The sequence below is a fragment of the Schistocerca gregaria genome, chromosome X, assembly GCF_023897955.1.
Source record: "Schistocerca gregaria isolate iqSchGreg1 chromosome X, iqSchGreg1.2, whole genome shotgun sequence".
Lineage (NCBI taxonomy): Eukaryota > Metazoa > Arthropoda > Insecta > Orthoptera > Acrididae > Schistocerca > Schistocerca gregaria.
In genome coordinates, this window is record NC_064931.1 from 636,478,973 (window position 1) to 636,499,151 (window position 20,179).

General features: G+C 42.3%; 1 protein-coding gene across 1 annotated transcript in view; it reads right to left on the reverse strand.

The window, feature by feature from the left end:
* Positions 1-4,097, reverse strand: part of LOC126299622 (plexin-B) — a 1,140,690-nt gene extending 1,136,593 nt beyond the window's left edge. Inside the window, exon 1 of the mRNA XM_049991664.1 lies at positions 3,909-4,097. Within this exon, the coding sequence (XP_049847621.1) occupies positions 3,909-4,007 (99 nt within the window). The 5' untranslated portion in view covers positions 4,008-4,097. The remainder of the gene's footprint in view (positions 1-3,908) is intronic.
* Between the last annotated feature and the right edge of the window lie 16,082 nt (positions 4,098-20,179).

Sequence of the window (20,179 nt, forward strand, 5' to 3'; positions counted from 1 at the left end):
TTAAACTTACTGTTGCGAATGCTTATTGCAAACAGAATAGCTCTCTTATTCCCTCAAGACAAGCCATTGCCCGTTTACATAGGAAGGAGGTAAATATTGAATATTTTGCCACAAACAGACTTTGAGAATAATCCCTGAATAGTACCACAACTGATACTGGAGAGATGCCCGTGAAACATATCTTCTTATGAACGAAGAACAAGAAAATTAGTGCATCTTGTGAACGCAGTCATAGGACCTGAACTGAAACTGCTATCTGTCGGTTTTCTGATACATATCCTTTGATTTCGCAATTGTATCTCCTCGAGTAACTTACCTGAAGACATTGAGTAATAGATACAATAATTTATGATATGAAATACTTTTATTCACAGTGGTTCGACACGCGCCGAGGTACGGAAGACGTACGTGGTTTGTCCAGAAAGTATAAAGAGCGTTTTGGCATGACTAAATAAAGACGAATTATGTCAACACAGAACTTTATTTACAAAGATACAGTCCCTTACTCTATTTTTCAATGTAGCCACCATAGCTGTCCAGACACTTATTGCAATGTGAGACAAATTTTTCCATTCCCATGGTTTGAGGTCTTCATCGTTTGCGAATTTTTTCCACCCGAAAATTCCTTCAGTTTCGGAAATAAGTGAAAACCACTTGGCACCAAGTCAGGCTTGTAAGGAGGCTATCCAAAAATTTCCCACATAAGACGCTGATGTTCTGTGTTCGTGCCGTTGCATGAGGCACCGCATTGTCATGAAGCAAAAACACCATTGCCAACAACATTCCACGTCTCTTTGGAGTAGGATACGTGGAATGTTGTCGGCAACGTTGTTTTTGCTTCATGACAACGCGCGCCCTCATGCATCAGGACGAACACAGCAAGAACTTCAGCGTCTTAAGTGGAAAATTTTTGGACCCCCCCCCCCCCCCCTCCCCTTTACAGCCCTGACTTGACACCAATCTATTTTGACTTATTACCGAACCTGAAGAAATTTTTGGGTGGAAAGAAATCTGCAAACAATGAAGACCTCAAACAAGCAGTGATATCCTGGCTCAGGTCTTTGGCGGGCGCGGAGTATAACTTGTAAATGGAAAAATTGGTCTCTCATTACAATAAGTGCCTTGACACCTCTGGCGACTACACTGACAAACAGCGTAAGGCACTACAATCTTATAAATAAAGTATTGTGTTGCCATATGTCCTCTTTATTTAGTTACGTTCTTTAATTTCTGAACGAGCCTCGTAATTTGTGCATTAGCGGAAACTACTCTCGTTCAGCATTGTCTCAGAAAATTTTCAACGCTTGTAAGTTTATTTGGCAAATAAACAATAAATTGAAATGCTAAACTAGATCACTTCCGTTGCATATAGGGATGTGCTGTATGGACGACAAACATCAGAAAGGAAGAATAATTATGGTCTGAAGTCCCACTGGCGCCGAAGCATGAGCGACGGAGCACATTCTCTGACTGTACATGGGTGTGCAAAGAAACTGGTCGTGTAGTTTTCAAAGGAACCATGCCGGAATTTGCCCGAGGTGATTTACGGAAACCACGGAAACGTAAAGCTGGATGGCAGGATCAGAACCCGCTCCTCTCGAATACAAATCCATTCCTGACACAATGTGCCTTCTCGCTCTGTCACACGCTACAACTTGTACTAAAAATCATTACCCCCTGAAAACAAGCCACATCGGCCTAAAACCAGTAATAGAACAGTAAAAAAAATAAAAATAAAAAAAAACCAACGCACGACTAACATGAACATGTGCTATTTTAATTCAGTCAAGAATCTGTTCATTCATGTAATTTCGGAACTATCTGTAGTACGGAAAATAATTTAAAAATCTGAATGTGTTGAGACAACACTTTTAGACGACAAAAGTATCGACAAACGGTAGAATTTCATATCAAGCATAACATAAAGTAGTTTGGATATTTTTATTTTCTGTCATAATGCAGACTGATTGAAAACTTGTCCCATTGCTAAAGATCATTAATGGGACAAAATCAAGCGCTGCATTGTTAACTATTATATTTATATTTCTGATCAGTATAATAACCGACTTTACATTCACGAAATCAAGAGATTATAGCGACGCCTTCGATAGATACGTCTAGTAACCAGCATTTTTATTGTATTTTCATGTTAGTAACATAGCATCGTAGATTGAAAGGTTTGTGCTTTCGAAATGTCGGAAGAGTGGCATCGTGTAACATGGCTTTAACGTAATTACAAATATCAACAGAAAACGCTACGATTGTTTGTGACCACAGTTGCAAATTACACTAGTACGCTTTGAGTATGTTAATAACAAGCCAGTTTTTGTTTTTTGTTCCTAATGTTTCGTTGCGGCTTCTGAGCTAATACGCAGATGGAAGGGAGTTCACAGATGTTGCTCGTTGCACATATCGTGTGGCTTCGGGAAAAAAATTAATGACGGAAGGAAATGTTACTCTACTAAAAGAGCTTTAGGTAGTAAAATAAAAGCCAGAGGTTGAACTGAAATTCATATAAATACCCGACACAACAGATGCAGCTCCGCCCGCTCTATAGTGTAGACATACGCCAAGTAATTATGGCACACTGCATTGAGTAAAAAAAAGAAAAAAAGGTGGTTCATATCTGCATACACGGCTAAACGCTATTGCTATGAGCAGCGAAGTACTTAAAACAGAAAGAAAGCCTACCAGACTGTAGTATTCGCAACCTGCTAGCTGAAGGTATGCAGTGCTCTTATTCATGTCTGCACGCAGTAAATACACTACCGCTCAGAAACGTAGCGTTGGGAGTTACACTACAACTATAAGCGAAGGAACTGGATGTGCAGTACTGGGGATCTACGTATGCCCTCTCCTGCAACTTAAGAAGGCGCTTGCTCGGCGAAGACCAGTAAACAGAAGATACAATCATTAATATTTGTGGTGCACAACTGATTTTTTATTCTAAAAAGACAATCATTCTTTAAGAAATCTTAAGGTAGTACGTCCACCGTTCACAATACGCCGCCGAAAAATCTCTAGTAACAGAGCATAAACAGCGTTTGCTGCCTCTTAGCTCGGGCAAGAGATGTGTGCTGGACGCAGTAGGGTTTAAACTCAAAATGGAATGATACGAGGGCTGTGGTGGCGTGCGAGTGATGTCCGTATCGGCTGGTATCCGTCGCTGGAATGCATAGTTAGGGAAGGGCGCGCGAACGGCTTGAAAAACGCGAGGAGGTGGCGGGGAGCGAGCGTGGCCAGCGCCGCCATCGCGCCATGTCAAAACCCACTGTCACGCCGACAGCCTCACGCGCTCACGCCTACACACAACAAAACACACTTCTGCTTTCCTTCTTTTTCAAATACGCCAGAAGTATAGCTTCGTCACAATATTTTTGATTCGTTTCACATCGTAGTCGTACGGACTAATTTTCTCAGCGATGCTCTTTATTGTGTGGCTTTCAGACTCGCTGACGGGGGTAGAATATCCTCATAGTGCAAGAAGAGAGAAGCTGGATGGTGGAGACTGCCTGTGTATCGCACCAAAATATCGAGCTGCGACACGTCATCTTTGTGTATACAAGGACGCTAATTACATATCTGCCAAGGCAACATCGCGCGTAAATCGAAATGTCGTACAGTGAAAAACATTTCCGAGTTGAGTTCCGCCAGTAGGTATTAGTTCACCGGCAAGTGTATATATACGTTTAATAAAATCTAGTCCGAAAAAAAAAACACGTGCCGCCGTCGGAGTCACTACTCACGTTCTGTCAGTGTGCCGCGATCGGAAGAGAGTGGAGAGGAATGGCTCGCTTCGAGATCGTGAGCAGGCTCGTCCGTGGCGCGTGCAGAGCAGTAGCTAAGCAGCCGCGACGCTTTCTGCGAGGGGTCGCTGTTGTTTCGTAGGGGCTGCAGCCGTTACTCACCGGACGCAGTAACACGCTCCGCGTAGAATGGCCGGATCCTAGCAGGTCGCAGAGGCGGCGAATTCCAGCGCAGTGGCTCCTGACACGGGTATCACACATGAGCGTCGGCGCGCAGCACAGAGTACGCTGGGCGCGGGCGCATGACACGACGCGAGCTGCCCGCTCGGCTTCCGACGACTAACTGAATGCAAGCCGCGCCGCCGAGCTGTGGCAGGGCGCCAAGCGCCGCAGTGCTGCCGCCTGCCGGCAGCCGGCGGCTGCCTCGCGCCAGTTTCGAACGCTGCTGGCCCGGAGCGACGCACCCGCATGCACTCTGCAAAATCACCGCGCGTCGAGTGCAGGGGAGGAGAGGGGTGCCCGTCCCGTATCAGTGACACTCTTCCCATTCGCATACACAGCCCCACATGTGGCTCCACTCGCTGCCTAACCTAACATTTCGTTCATAAGATAAGATTAGCTAGCTCACATGTAGAAAAATGAAAGTTAATGCGGGTGAATAGGAAAAGCAATCCCGTAATGTTAGAATAGAGCGTTAGAAAATTGTAGCGAAATGCAGGAAGATCTGCAGCGGATAGGCACTTGGTGCAGGGAGTGGCAACTGACCCTTAACATAGACAAATGTAATGTATTCTGAATACATAGAAAGTAGGATCCTTTATTGTATGATTATATAATAGCGCAACAATCGCTGGTAGCAGTTACTTCTGTAAAATATCTGGGAGTATGCGTGCGGAACGATTTGAAGTGGAATGATCATATGAAATTAATTGTTTGTAAGGCGGCTACCAGGTTGAGGTTCATTGGGAGAGTCCTTAGAAAATGTAGTCCATCAACAAAGGAGGTGGCTTACAAAACACTCGTTCGACCTATACTTGAGTATTGCTCATCAGTGTGGGATCCGTACCAGATCAGGTTGACGGAAGCGATAGAGAAGATCCAAAGAAGAGCGGCGCGTTTCGTCACAGGGTTATTTGGTAAGCGTGATAGCGTTACTGAGATGTTGAGCAAACTCAAGTGGCAGACTCTGCAAGAAAGGCGCTCTTCATCGCGGTGTAGCTTGCTCGCCAGCGTTCGAGAGGGTGCGTTTCTGGATGAGGTATTGAATATATTGCTTCTCCCTACTTATACCTCCAGAGAAGATCACGAATGTAAAATTAGAGAGGTTCGAGCGCGCACGGAGGCTTTCAGACAGTCATTCTTCCCCCGAACCATACGCGACTGGAACAGAAAAGGGAGGTAATGACAGTGGCACGTAAAGTGCCCTTCCGCCACACACCGTTGGGTGGCTTGCGGAGTATAAATGTAGATGTAGTAGTGTGCTTCTCGATACAGTCAGTTCAATTAAATCAGCTGTATAAGAGGCCGCATATAGAACTTTAGCGCGACCCATTCTTGAGTACCACTAGCATGTCTGCGATCCTACAAGGTCAGATTAAAGGAAGACATCGAAGGACATCAGAAGCGGACTGCTGGATTTGTTGCCAGTAGGTTCGATCAACACGTAGTTATTACGGAGATGCTTCGGCAGGGAACGCGACTTTATTTTCTAGAAACTTAACTGAGAAAATTTAGAGAATCGGCATCTGAAGATGGCTGGAAAATGACCATACTGTCTCCAATGTACATTTCGCGTAAGGACCACGAACATAAAATGAGAGATGTTGAGTCTTGTACAGAGGTACGTAGACAGTTGTTTTTCCCTCGCTCTATTTTTGAGAAGAAGGGAAATGACTGGTAGTGGTACAACGCTCCCTCCTCCACGCACCTTGCGGTGGCTTGCGGAGTTCGTATAAAGATGAAAATGTACGACATTAATGATGATTTAGTAATGAATTATTAACAGTCATACGCTCGTAGTGCAATACATTAATGTGTGAGACCTGAGTTTCTCCTGGCGTATACAACTTTCAAATAACTTCCGGGAATTCAGCCTGTTAACACTTTCAGCGAAGGCCAATATTTCGGCGGGAGAACACCCCGCCATTTTCAAGGCAAACTGCCTTTACCTTGAAAATGGCACGGGGTTCTCCCGCCGAAATATCGGCGGTCGCTGAAAGTGTTACCTGGCTGAATTCCCGGAAGTTATTTGAAAATACATTGTGTTCGTACTGTCATGTCCGAGGTGAAGCAATGCCCCGCTAACCAACTGGCAATTTGCTTTTGATCTTCCGACGACTTTACTAGAACGTAAACGATAGAATGTCTGCAAACATTCTAAAGGAAAGCTCAGATTGCCTCCGAAATCCTTTACATAGGTCAAGAAAAGTAGAGGGCTTATAATACTTCCTTGAGGAGCCTTAGATGTCACATTGGCTTTACTAGAAGCCTTAACGTCATTTGCTACCAACTGCGATCTTTCTGACTGGGAATAGTGAATCCATTCACGCAACTGAGGAGGTTGTCATTCTTGCGCGGACAGACACGACCGTTTACTCCTTCGGAGCCTGGAATAAGCAGCTTTTGGCAGATCGCATACAGGCACACTAACAAGGGAACCGCACCTATTCGTCATCACCGATTTCGTCCAGATTTATCGTATATCCAGGGCTTGGCCAGAAATGGAAGTGACAGAAGTGGGAGATTCAGATGGCCAAGCAATTAGAAAAAAATGGCATTCTTCGCGCTGGCCGGAAGTGGCATGAGCCACTTACGTTAGCGTAGTTTCCAGGCAACGGTTGGCGCAGCGAAACGATTATACGAGAGTTGACCAGAAAGTAAGTTCCGACCGTTCGCGGATTGGAAACCACAGTGAAAACCAGAAACGTTTTATTTGCAACAGTTAGGTACACCTTCCACTTACTTCTCTACATAGACGCCGCTCCTACTTCGAGTTTTGTCGTAGTGTTGTATCAACTATCCAATATCCTCGTCATAGAAAGCAGCCGCCTGCGCTTTTGGCCAGTTATCTGCACTGGTCTGTAGCTCGTTGTCTGTGGAAAATTTTTGTCCTCATAGCCAGCGGTTCTTGCGAGCAGAGATGAGACTCAGGGGGAGCCAATTACGGACTGTATTGTGGGTGATCAAGCACTTCTCATCGGAAACGCTGCAGGAGCGCCTTCATTGCCCCTGCAGTGTGCGGCCGAGGATTGGCATGAAGAAGGAACTGCTCGACAGTTGTGTTATGTGGGCTGCATGACACATGCGAAATCTCTAACCAGGCCCTCATACTTGGCGGGAGACGCTATTCCCTACGCATCTTTATGTGCTCACTGTTCACTCGAAACCGAAAAGAGCGATCCACGGGCATACTAGATCCGTGCCCAACGCATCTGTGCAAAGCGTTACCGGATTTTCCCAGTGGTTTCCATTTCGCAACCGATCGGAACTTACTTTCTGGACAACCCTCGTAGAACAGCAAACTGAGGATCGTGGTGTCGAGTCCCTCGGTGGAAACTATTTTTGAAATTTTTACGTTACTTACACTATCAAAGAACCGAAATATGAACACCCACACTTAAGCAGAGCAATATGCTATAACCCTTTCTGGAAAAACGATTGCCAAAAGCTTACGTAAGTCTAGGAGGGAGTACTGGCTCTTTGGCTACAGGACTCAAAAAAACATTGGATGTGCACGTTGCTAAACATAGCAATTTCGCTATTACAGCGCCCAAATCTGGGAAACTTAAAACAACCTTATACAAAAAAGTAAAAAAACACAAAATAAAAAATTAAAAAAATTAACTGACGTGATGAAGCCCTACTTGAAGGAGAACTATTTTCCCTGTTAATTGGCTCGTGTGGTAGACAAACAAATCCACAGTCATACGACGAGATTTTTCAAGATGAAAATGGTGCAGTATTAAAGTGCTTCCCCCCCCCCCCACCATCTCCCCCCCCCACCATCTCCCCCCCCCCCCCCCCCCATATGCACTCCGCTAGTGCAACACTGCGATATCCATTTTCATCGTCAAACAAAGAATTTGACCAAATTTGACCAAAAACTTTAAAACTGTTCTTATCGAGAGAGAAGGAGAAATCACACTCCCGAGAAGATTTCGTTAAAATACATTCCATCGTACATCACCATCACAACGTATCCTCCACAATATTTGGCGAAATGATGCGTTATGTGTGCTTTGCTGCCAAACTGTGCGATGAGTGCGAATCTCTCATAAACGTAAATCAAGTTTGTTTTTCTATAGAAACATTAAAATAATCATGTACTTCTAAAAAGGCGGTGCTAATAACATATGGAAAATGCTGAGAAAAATTACTGCTTTACCTGTTTTAACAATACCACCCTAGCACTTGTAAATCAACTGTAAAAGAATTATACATATATACGAAACTCTCGTTCTCGCCTTGTAATCTCTTCCTGGAAATTTATTTACAATCCCAAATTTTCTTTGCCTTTTCTTTTTATGCCTTTTGTGAAAATATTAAGAAATACAATATACTGAACATAATTTCGGTTTATTTGCAGTGTAAGTAACGTAAAAATTGAAAACAAAAGGAAGTCCCCGTATAGGGACCCGATTCCACAACCCTCGCATTACCGATATTTACTATTCCTTCCGATGCACCAACTGCTGCCTGGAAGTGACACTAACAAAAGTGGCTGACCCGCATCAAAAATACTGTTTTCTATAACACATTCCTAGCCAAACCTTGCCTATACCATAAACTTAGAAGAAATCAGCGAGGACGAGTTTGCGTAGTCCCCTATAAGAATGTTCCCTGCACAGCATTGTAGCATAGCGTGTTGTAGAGTACGACACGTGTTACTAGGAACTAGTTTTTCAGTAATGCAACTAGTCACATTTTGTGATCATTTATTTTACCCTTACCAGATTGAAGCTGTACAGGCGAGGTCTAGGTTATGATGGAATGTGTTACTTTGGTTGCGAGCTGGTGAAGAAGCCGGAGGAAAAAAAAATCCTGGTTGGGTGATAGATTGATCTGTAGCTTAGACCGAGGTTTAGATTAGATTTGAAAGCGGCAGTTTGGTTGAGGGATGGTAAAGCCAGTGAACGTGAAAGCAAAAAACAAGTACCTGACGTGTTTTGGGCTCCACATAAATGTCAACAAATTCCGTCTCTGCAGAAGAACCATAAAGTCCAAATGAGACGATACTCCATAGGCACACTCTTTGATTAGAAGCCACTCGTGAGGATCGCTGTCAAAAGTGCTGTTGACATTTAGAAATACGGAATAAACTTGAGATTACCCGTCGACATCGCTCATTACTGCGTGTTTCCCAAGAACGATATTTTCTGAATTTGTGGTGGTTATATGTCAAAAGATCGTTTCCTTCGAAGAATTTCATAATGTTGGAACACTGCATGCATTAAAATCCTGCTATCACTGTCAGTGATATACAACTATAATTCAACATATTACTTATATTTCCTTTGTTGTGCATGGATGTGATCCTTGCAACTTTCCATTTTTTAGGTATCAACCTTCGGCTAACGAGCGAGCTATTTCACCAACATGCTCAGGAAGGTACCTAGCTGCTTTACAGTTTGGACTGAAAGACTTTCCTTTGTTAAGTGTCTTAAGCTTTTTCGCTACACCGACGGTGTCTGCTTCCAAATTACTCATGGTGGCAACTCTTCTTGATTCGAATTCTGGAATACTTACTGCATCTTCTTTGGCGACGAAATTTCAGAAAATTGTGAGTTAAGCTACTGATTGTGTCTTTAGGCTGGTATACTTTACATACGATCAGAATCACTCGATTTTCTGGCCGTCCCCGGTAGCCTAGCCTGCACGGTAGGTCAGCGTGCTCGCTCACTCGGTCAGAGGGTTAGCTGCTCTATGTAGGAAAAAAAAAAGTTAAGCGAACAAAAAGTTGTTGTCAGCATGATAGAATGTCAGGCCTAAAGGCTCGGGTTCGATTCCCGACTAGGTCGGAGATTTTCTCCGCTCAGGGAGTTGGTGTTGTGTTGTCCCAATAATCATCATTTTATAACCCAAGTCTCCGAAGTGGCGTCAAATCGATAGACTTGCGCCCGGCGAACGGTCTACCCGACGGGAGGCCATAGTCACACAATATTTACATTTTTTACTCGATCTTCTGCCAGATTATGAGACAAACTATAAAAAGTATGTCCCTCCCTGGCTGTCTTCCTGCTCCTGTCATTTGTCTGAGATTTGCACCTTTCAAATTAAAGCAATACTCAGAATTATCTTATTTGTGCTAACATTCGGGATGCTTTCAATAAGTAATGCAACACATTTTTATCCTCAGCCAGTTTAGGTTGAAAAAATGTGGAATTTATAGTGGGACATCTGGGAATATTCCTGCTCTAGCCCGCATAGTTTAATGAACTTCCGATATGTAGAGGCGTTATACATAGCCATAAATTCAACGAAATACCTAAGTAGAGGCTTCCGATATGTAGAGGCGGTATACATAGCCATAAATTCAACGAAATACCGAGGTATTACAATTACGAACAACTTAAATTGGAAGGAACACATAGAAAATGTTGTGGGGAAGGCTAACCAAGACTGCGTTCTATTGGCAGGACACTTAGAAAATGTAACATGTCTACTAAGAAGACCGCCTACACTTAACTTGTCCGTCCTCTTTTAGAATACTGCTGCACTGTGTGGGATCATTACCAGATAGGACTGACGGAGTACATCGAAAAAGTTCAAAGAAAGGCAGCACGTTTTGTATTATCGCGAAATATGGAAGAGAGTGTCACAGAAATGATACAGGATTTGGGATGGACATCATTAAAAGAAAGGCGTTTTTCGTTGCGACGGAATCTTCTCAAGAAATTACAATCATCAACTTTCTCCTCCGAATGCGAAAATGTTTTGTTTACACCGACCTACATAGGCAGGAACGATCACCAAGTGTGTAGCGGAGGGTACTTCTGGAATCTTTAACTTATCACATCTATCCTATTCCACTTGCGAATGTATAACAATATTTGTTTATGGTTCACTTAAATTTTTCATAATTTTTTGCTTTAAAATTTTCACATATTGGTACTACATTTTCTGTATATGTAAAGTAAAGTGTACTATACTGGATACTGAAGTTCTTTGCATTGTATGTGAACAATGTAAGTGAATTGTTTATTATGTTAAATAATTTTCTGATGACCTTACGCATTTAAAATATTTTTGTGTATAAATTGTTCATGTTGATGTAAATTTGACAACCTAAGAAATGGTCACTCTTAGCAACAACATAAGAAATAGATGTTATATAAAAGTCAGTGTGCTTTTGTTTAAAACTAAAGTGGCTATGGGGAGTGGAAAAGGTGGCAAGGGCGGGAAGTAAGTCACACAGTCGGTAGGCAGCAGTGATTGAGGCAACATCTTTGTCGAGCAGGAGAAGCTTTGCGTGCAAATTCGCACAAAATGCGTCGGATGGAGACTGAAAATCACTTACGGCATAGCTGCGAGTTGTTGGGCTACTATATGTAGAACTGAACGACCCCAAGAAGAGAAATTAAGCACATACTGCAAGAGACTTGCAGGCCGTACTGTGGGTAGTGTATCCGCCATAACACACCCAAGCCTACAGCCACCAGATAACACTCTTTTTTCATAGTAAATTTACTTTTCTACAGCGTGAACCATTAATTTAAACGGTGTTTTAATAATCATTCTTGAACTTTAAAGAAAGTGATTCACCTTGTTATTTCATCCTAATCATACACCTATATAGGGTTCCTTCCTGGTGTTTGATGTATCCGAGTATCCTATTTTACAGACTTATGAAGTGCTAAGTTAATATATAGAGCCACCATTTAAATTGTTTTTGTGTTTTCTTAACTATTGTAACGTGCTGTAGTAAAAGTTTGCTTGCGTGAAATTCAATCAGAGTGTAGCTAAGTTACCAGAATCTCGTAAATCACTATACAGAGTTAGTTCAAATCATAATAGCTTTTTTTGAAAGTAAATTCCAGCAAGAAAGAGGTTTTCTTGAAGTGAAATATTCAGTATAAAAATTGTGTGCTTTAGTGTCTAAGTATTTTAGTGTTTAAGTTTGTTTATTATAGAAAATGCTTTTAGGTCCCCCCTGGCCAAATTTATTTTAGCTTCCTAGAAGTTATCTACTGGACTTTTTCTCTTTTAAAAACGTAATTTATAAGGATGTAGTAGTCAAAAAGAAATTCCAGTTTCGGCATCAATATTATTTACGTGGAGTAATATTTATTTGAAGAATCAAATTAAACAGTAGCAAGAAAGTGGGCAAAATTCATACATCTGCTTTTCCAGTACTTCACTGTTCCATTGCCTGGATAGGCTGACGACCATTAGTACATGTTTTGAAACACTAAATGAACTTGGGACTGAGTTGTCGTAGCTTCAGTGTAATAGTATTCATACTGCGTTTCTGTTTAACCGCTGGGTAAAATCTTAGGAAAAGAATTGGATAGTCTGATTTACTTATTCATTAGACACATCACACGTCAAATCCTGTAAAAAGGGTAACTCTATTGATTAACTTTCCTATTAACAGGACTATCCTCCCATAGTGTACTTTATTTGGAAACGAAACTAAAATTTTAGTAAGAGGGTTGAAGGTGGTTTTTCCCGTAACAAGACTATTTGTTGTGTTCGGGTATATTATACGTCTCAACATATAGAAACGTTTTTTATGTTATTTAGGTAAAAGAATACTAAATTACAATAGTAGTGGTAGGTATATACGTAGCGCCTGGTGGCAGGACCTTTTACAGCAGCTAAGAGTCCATATGCAGTTAAGCACAGTTATACATTTTACAGATAGGTAGGTTTCTTTTGGAAGAAGTATAAAGGTCTCAGGGACACGAATTTGTTAAAGCAGTTAAGAGAAAGGTTCAGCAGTATGAATTATTATGTATGTAGTTCAAGCAATGATTAAAAATGGATAAAGATAAGTATACACAGTGTAAAGAAGTATAGCAGGCGGATAACAGTGATGACACTTCTGTAAACAATGATCAGGAGCAGGACAGAGAGGAATTGATTTTACTGATGAAAAAGCAGGTAGAAAATGTTAAATTGGGGTATATTCCAGATATGCAACCTTCTTTTAAGATTCTTAAATCAAATGGTAGAGATGATTAAATAATGCTCTGTGCAAAACTCTACCACGCAGCTTCCTCTGTCATTCCTTTCTCCCAAGTCCGTATTCACCTACTATTTTTCCTTCTCTTCGTTTTACTGCTATCGAATTCCAGTCCCCACACCACAATTCACTTTTCGTCTTCCTTGACTATCTGAATAATTTCTTTTATCTCATCATACAATTCTTCAATCTCTTCATCACCTACGGAGTTAGTTGCCATATAGATTTGTACTATTGTGGTAGGTGTAGGCTTCATGTCTATATTGGCTATGGTAATGCCTTCACTATGATGCTCATAGTAGGTTATCCAGGCCACTAATATTTTATTCATTATTGAACCTATTTCCTCATTACCCTTATTGGATTTTGTATTTACAGCCCTGAATTCACATGACCAGAAGTCTTGTTACTCCTGCCACCGAACTTCGCCAATTCCCACTATATCTAACTTCAACCTGTCCATATCCCTTTTTCAGTTTTTTAACCTATTGCCTAATTAAGTTATCCACTAAATGCTGGTTTTGTTTCTCCTGATGATGACACTCTCCTTAATAGTCCCCACCCAGAGATCCGAATGGGGGACTATTTTTACCTCAGGAATATTTTCCCCCTAAAGGACGCTATCCTCATTTAAGCATAGAGTAGAGCTGCATGCTCTTGTGAAAAATTACGGGTGTAGTTTCTCCTTGATTTCTGATGTTCGCAGTACCAGCACAGTAAGGCCGATTTGGCTGATGTTACGAGGCTAGATCAGTCAATTATCCTGTACTGACGTACCCTGGCGCCAGCACACCATGCAGCATAGAGGTTACGAGAGTATCGATAGAGGCCAATGACAGACTCGTTGGAAACGCGCCGCCAACGCCCTCTCGGGCGCCAGTATTTAGGATCGCCGCTCCGAAGTGTCAGCGTGCGAACCATACAACGATACATCATCGATATGGGCCGAAGGCTCACTCGTGTTCTCTTAATGACTGCTCGACACAAAACGTCAGGCATCTTTTGGGCCTGTCAACACCGACATTGGACTGTTAATGATTGGAAATATGTTGCCTAATCGGACGAGTTTCGTTTCTGACTGTATCGAGTGAATGAACATATACGGGTATAGAGAAAACCTCATGAATCCATGGACACTGCGTGTCAGCAGTAGACTGTTGAAGCTGGTGGAGGCTCTATAATGGTGTGAGGCGTGTGCAGTTGGAGTGATATGGGCCACTTTATACGTCTACATACGATTCTGACAGGTGGCACGTTCGTAAGCATCCTGTCTGATCACCTGCATCCACTCATGTTCATTGTGTATTCCGACGGACTTAGGCAATTCCAGCAAGTCAATGCCACACCCCACACGTCCTGAATTGCTAAAGAGTGGTTCCAGGAACACTCTTCTGAGTTTAAACACCTCCGCTGACCGCCAAACTCCCCAGAAATGAACATTGTTGAGCATATCTGGGATGCCTTGCAACGTGTTGTTCAGAAGAGGTCTCCACCCCTTCTCACTCTTACGGTTTTGTTTATAGTCCTGCAGGATTCATGGTTTCAATTCCTTCCAGCACTACTTCACACATTAGTCGAGTCCATGTCACGTCATGTTGCGTCACTTTTGCGTGCTCGTTGGGGTCCTACAAGGTATCAGGCAGCTGTACCAGTTTCCTTGGCTCTTGAGTGCATAATGGAGTACTATTTGAAAGACATTCGATCGGATCTTGATAAAATGGTAAAACTGGTAAATTACTTTAAATATTAAGAAATGTAAAATTCTCTTTACAAAACAAGGAAGTATAGCAGTATCCTACCGACTTGCCCCCGCACCCACCACCCCCACCCCTCCTTGAACCACGTACATTGCCTTTGGTGGGGTGGCTTGTGTGCCTCAGCGATACAAGTAGCTGTACCGTAGGTGCAACCACAATGGAGGGCTACCTGTTGAGAGGCCAGACAAATGTGTGGAACTTGAAGAGGGTCAACAGCCATGTAAATAGTTGTAAGGGCAACAGTCTGGCTGTGTTGAATCCTCGTTAGCCGGTTTTATGTCGTCTCGTTGTCTCATAAACCTAACTAACCTAAGAACATCACACACATCCATGCTCGAGGCAGGATTCGAACCTGCGACCGTAGCTGTCACGCTGTTCCAGACTGTAGCACCTAGAACCGCACAGCCACTCCGGCCGGCATCAAGAACGAAGTACTCGAATTAATAAGGGCGTAAAACAGGGATGCAGTCTTTCGTCCCTAGTGTTAAATCAATCACGAAGTAGACGACATTAAGAAAGCCTGCTACCTTGGAACCAAATAATCCATGACAGGCGAATCAAGGAGGGCAAAGGGGGCATTTATAACCAAGAGAAGTCTACTGGTATCAAACATAGGTCTTCATTTGCGGAATAAATTTCTGGAGGATGTACGTTTGGAGCACAACACTATATGGTAATCCAAAAGAATTGAGAACGTAGGCTGCAGGTGCTACTTTGAGATGAAGAGTTTAGCGCTGGATAAGAAATCATGGAACGTTGCATCAAACCAATCAGTACACTCATGACAAAAAAGGTTGACGTTCGAAGAATAATTTGAGTCTATCTTCAGGTGTCTACCTGTTCACGTTTTGCAACGGTTCAGTGATGTTCGCCAGCGTGCAAACAAGCTTGTAATTTTTCGTGATGTCCTTGATTGTGTACGTTCAATACCCCCTTTTACACATATCAGTGCCTCAAACACTTAATTAGTATTCTAAGATGGGTTGCGCTAGTGATTTATAAGCAGTCTCCTTTGTAGATTGACTGCATTTTCCCAGTATTCAACCTGTGTTACTTGTGACGGACTCTATGTGTTCATCTGATGTCGTCTTCATGCAGACCTCTATACCTAGGTATTTGTAAGAGTTGACTGACTCCAATTGTCCCTGTGTTTTGAGCAATAGACACAGGAAACCGTGTGGAATTGTTCAAGATGTATCATATGAAAATTAAGTTGAGCAGTTAATCAGAAAATGGTAACACCTAACATCTGCTGGCGATAAACAGGCCCGAATTTTTTGACTCAGTTCTTGTAGAACAGGGGATCCGTGACCGTAAGGCCGTTACGGCATCACTGAATATGGCTGTAAGTTGTTTGTTGTTGTTGTCTTCAGTCCTGAGACTGGTTTGATGCAGCTCTCCATGCTACTCTATCCTGTGCAAGCTTCTTCATCGCCCAGTACTTACTGCAATCTACATCCTTCTGAATCTGCTTAGTGTATTCATCTCTCGGTCTCCCTCTACGATTTTTACCCTCCACACTGCCCTACAACGCTAAATTTGTGATCCCTTGATGCCTCAGAACATGTCCTACCAACCGGCCCCTTCTTCTTGTCAAGTTGTGCCACAAACTTCTCTTCTCCCCAATTCTATTCAATACCTCCTCATTAGTTATGTGGTCTACCCATCTAATCTTCAGCATTCTTCTGTAGCACCACATTTCGAAAGCTTCTATTCTCTTTTTCTCCAAACTATTTATTGTCCATGTTTCACTTCCATACATGGCTACTCTCCATACAAATACTTTCAGAAACGACTTCCTGACACTTAAATCTATATTCGATGTTAACAAATTTCTCTTCTTCAGAAACGCTTTCCATGCTATTGCCAGTCTACATTTTATATCCTCTCTACTTCGAGTATCCTCAGTCATTTTGCTCCCCAAGTAGCAAAACTCCTTTACTACTTTAAGTGTCTCATTTCCTAATCTAATTCTCTCAGCATCACCCGACTTAATTCGAATACATTCCATTATCCTCGTTTTGCTTTTGCTGATGTTCATCTTATATCCTCCTTTCAAGACACTATCCATTCCGTTCAACTGCTCTTCCAAGTCCTCTGCTGTCTCTGACAGAATTAGAATTTCATTTGCTAACCTCAACGTTTTTATTTTCTCTCCATAGACTTTACTACCTACTCCGAATTTTTCTTTTGTTTCCTTTACTGCTTGCTTAATATACAGATTGAATAACATCGGGAACATGCTACAACCCTGTCTCACTCCCTTCCCAACCACTGCTTCCCTTTCATGCCCCTCGACTCTTATAACTGTCCTCTGGTTTCTGTACAAATTGTAAATAGCCTTTCGCTCCCTGTATTTTACCCCTGCCACGTTTAGAATTTGAAACAGAGTATTCCAGTCAACATTGTCAAAATCTTTCTCTAAGTCTACAAATGCTAGAAATGTAGGTTTGCCTTTCCTTAAGTAAGTAGAAATTCCAAAAAGACAAGAAAATATTTCTGCTCAGCAAGGGCGGCACGAAACACATTTCAGTTTCCCTCAGTGGACAGAGTGAAAATTTCGTCTCCATCATTAATAACTTCGAGTATCAATGGACAAGACGTTCTACAATACGCTGAGCAAAGCTATGACGGATGGGGAAGGCCCGCCGTGGTTCGACAGGTGTGTTAGAAAGCCGCTACGAAAGCAAAGAGAGCCTTACTCCAAATTTAAACTTAGCTAAAGTCCTACTGACGAGCGAAAATCAATCAAAGCTAAAATTAATGTAAGGAGACCCATTAGTGAAGCGTTCAACGAATTCGAAAGAAAAATTCTGTCTATGGACTCGACAGTAAATCGTAAGAAGTTTTAGTCTCATGTTCTATCTGTAAACGAGTCGAAGCCATCTGTCCAGACACCCTGTGATCATAATGGCACTGACACACAAAGGCCGAAGTACTAAACGTCTTTGTCCAAAACTTTTCCGTGGAAGAAGATCGCACTGTAGTACCTCCTTTAAATAGTCGCACGAACAACGAAGTGGCTGATATCGAAATAACTTACCATGGGATGGAACCGCTCAACAGAGGAAAGGGCACTGGACCTGATAGGATATCAATACGATTCAACATAGAGTATGCCCCTCGCCTAGCAGCAAGGTTCCGAATGTATGTGGAAGAACGAAGTGATCCTGGTGATTGAAAAATAGCACAGGTCATTCCCGCTTCACAGAAGAGTCGCCAAAGAGACGCACAAAGCAATAGGCTTATGTCTCTGACGCCGTTCTCTTGTAGAATTTTCGAATTTGTTTTACACCCGCGTATTATGACATTTCTCGAGACTGAGAATCTCCTCTGTTAGAACGAATGTAGGTTCCAAAAACAATGATCGTGTGAAGCCCAACTCTTTCTGTTCGTACACGAGACCCAGAAGGCTTTATATACTAGCACCCATGTAGATGCCGTGTTCCTTGACTTCTGTACGACAATCGATACAGTTACGCACTGACGCCTAATGAACAAAATAAGAGCGTATGGAATATCAGACGAACTGTATGATTGTATTAGAGTTTCTGGCAAACAAGATGCCGAATGTCATTCTTAATAGACAGAAGGCTTCAGACGTAAAAGTAACTTAGCATGTGACCCAGGGGAGCGTTGTGGGTCCATTACTTTTCACAATAAATATAAAATCCCTAGTAAAAATAGCGTCTGATGTTCCATAAGGAATTTCACGGATAAAGCTGTTTTATACAGAGAAGTCGAAACGCTAGAAAAATTTTGCAAAAAGCAGGAAGACCTGCAGAGGATCGACTCTTAGTGCAGGGAGTGGCAATTGATCCTGAACATAAAGTAATGTAACATATCACGTATACATTGACGGAGAGCCGCATTGTTTGATCAATTGTTGTATGATGACACAATTGCAGAACCATCACTGGAGGAATTTACTTCTGCAAACATCTATGAGTACCCGTACGGAGTGATTTAAAGTGGAACGATCGAATAAAATTAATCGCAAGACAGGTAGATGCCAGACTGAAATTCACTCGAAAAATCACCCGGAAAGGTGATCCGTCAACAAAAAAGTAAGCTTACAAAACTCTCTTTAGACCAATACTTGAATAGTGCTCTTCAGTCGGGGCTCACATGAGATAGAACTGATCGACTTTTACAGATATTACTTCATTACATCTAACAGCGCCATTAGAAATAATCTGAATGGATTTATATCAGCCGGCCGGTGTGGCCGAGCGGTTCTAGGCGCTTCCGTCTTGAACCGCGCCACCGCTACGGTCGCAGGTTCGAATTCTGCCTCGGGCATGGATGTATGTGATGTCCTTAGGTTGGTTAGGTTTAAGTAGTTCTAAGCTATAGGGGACTGATGACATCCAATGTTAAGTTCCATAGTGCTCAGAGCCATTTTTTGATTTATATCACTGTAATTCAAAACGTCACTAAAGCATGTTAACTACCATAAACGGATTTACTCTGCTGAATTATCTAATCAGAAGTAATTATTTTCATTTTGAGTTTCTTCCTTTATACTCCTTTGGTTCCTAGAAAAGGGGCGAGGCCGACTTTCTATGCTTATGTAACAAAACTTAGCTTACGCCTCTTTTCTGATGATCTCGACGTCACTGAGGGGTTAAATTCTAGCCATCCTTTCTTGCAACGGATAGGAATTCATGAGGGGCCATACGTCATTGCTTTCTCATGGATTTTCCTTACACCTATTCCATATGTTAATCTGCAATTACTGTGTATTTAACGTTGATTTAAAAATTATTGAAAGCCTTAGTCATTGTTGAACTGTCTACTTTCGTATTACTGAACATTCTCTTCCTTAAAACTATTCGTGAGGTCTACAGATTTGCCATGGGTGTATATCGACTGTATGGTGTTAACCCTCAAATTATATACTATTTTATTGAGTAAAACTAAACTAAACTCCGCCTTAACAGGCTTTGAAGCCCCAACGCAACCGACCGGCCGTCATGTCGTCCTCAGGCCACAGGCGTCACTGGATGCGGATATGGAGGGGCATGTGGTCAGCACACCGCTCTCCCGGCCGTATCTCAGTTTCCGAGACCGGAGCCGCCACTTCTCAGTCAAGTAGCTCCTCAGTTTGCCTCACAAGGGCTGAGTGCACCCCGCTTGCCAACAGCGCTCGTCAGATAGAATGGTCACGATCCAAGTGCTAGCGCAGCCCGACAGCGCTTAACTTCGTTGATGTGACGAGAACCGGTGTTCTAGTTCACCGCAGGCTGAAGTTTTCAGAAAAACCTGACGTTGCTAATATTTCACCAACGCGGAAGGTGAAAGGAGATACTTGAACCTCGCTACTCCAAAATGATAGTTCACTGTACTAACCACTGCATCACCTCCCTCAATTAGAGTAAAATGTTTTTTTACAGCCTTTCAAACACTTCATCAGATTGGGATGAATATCACTATTAAAAGGATAGCATTGTGAATAGGCAAGATGAGAGAATCTAGGAATATACTAATCT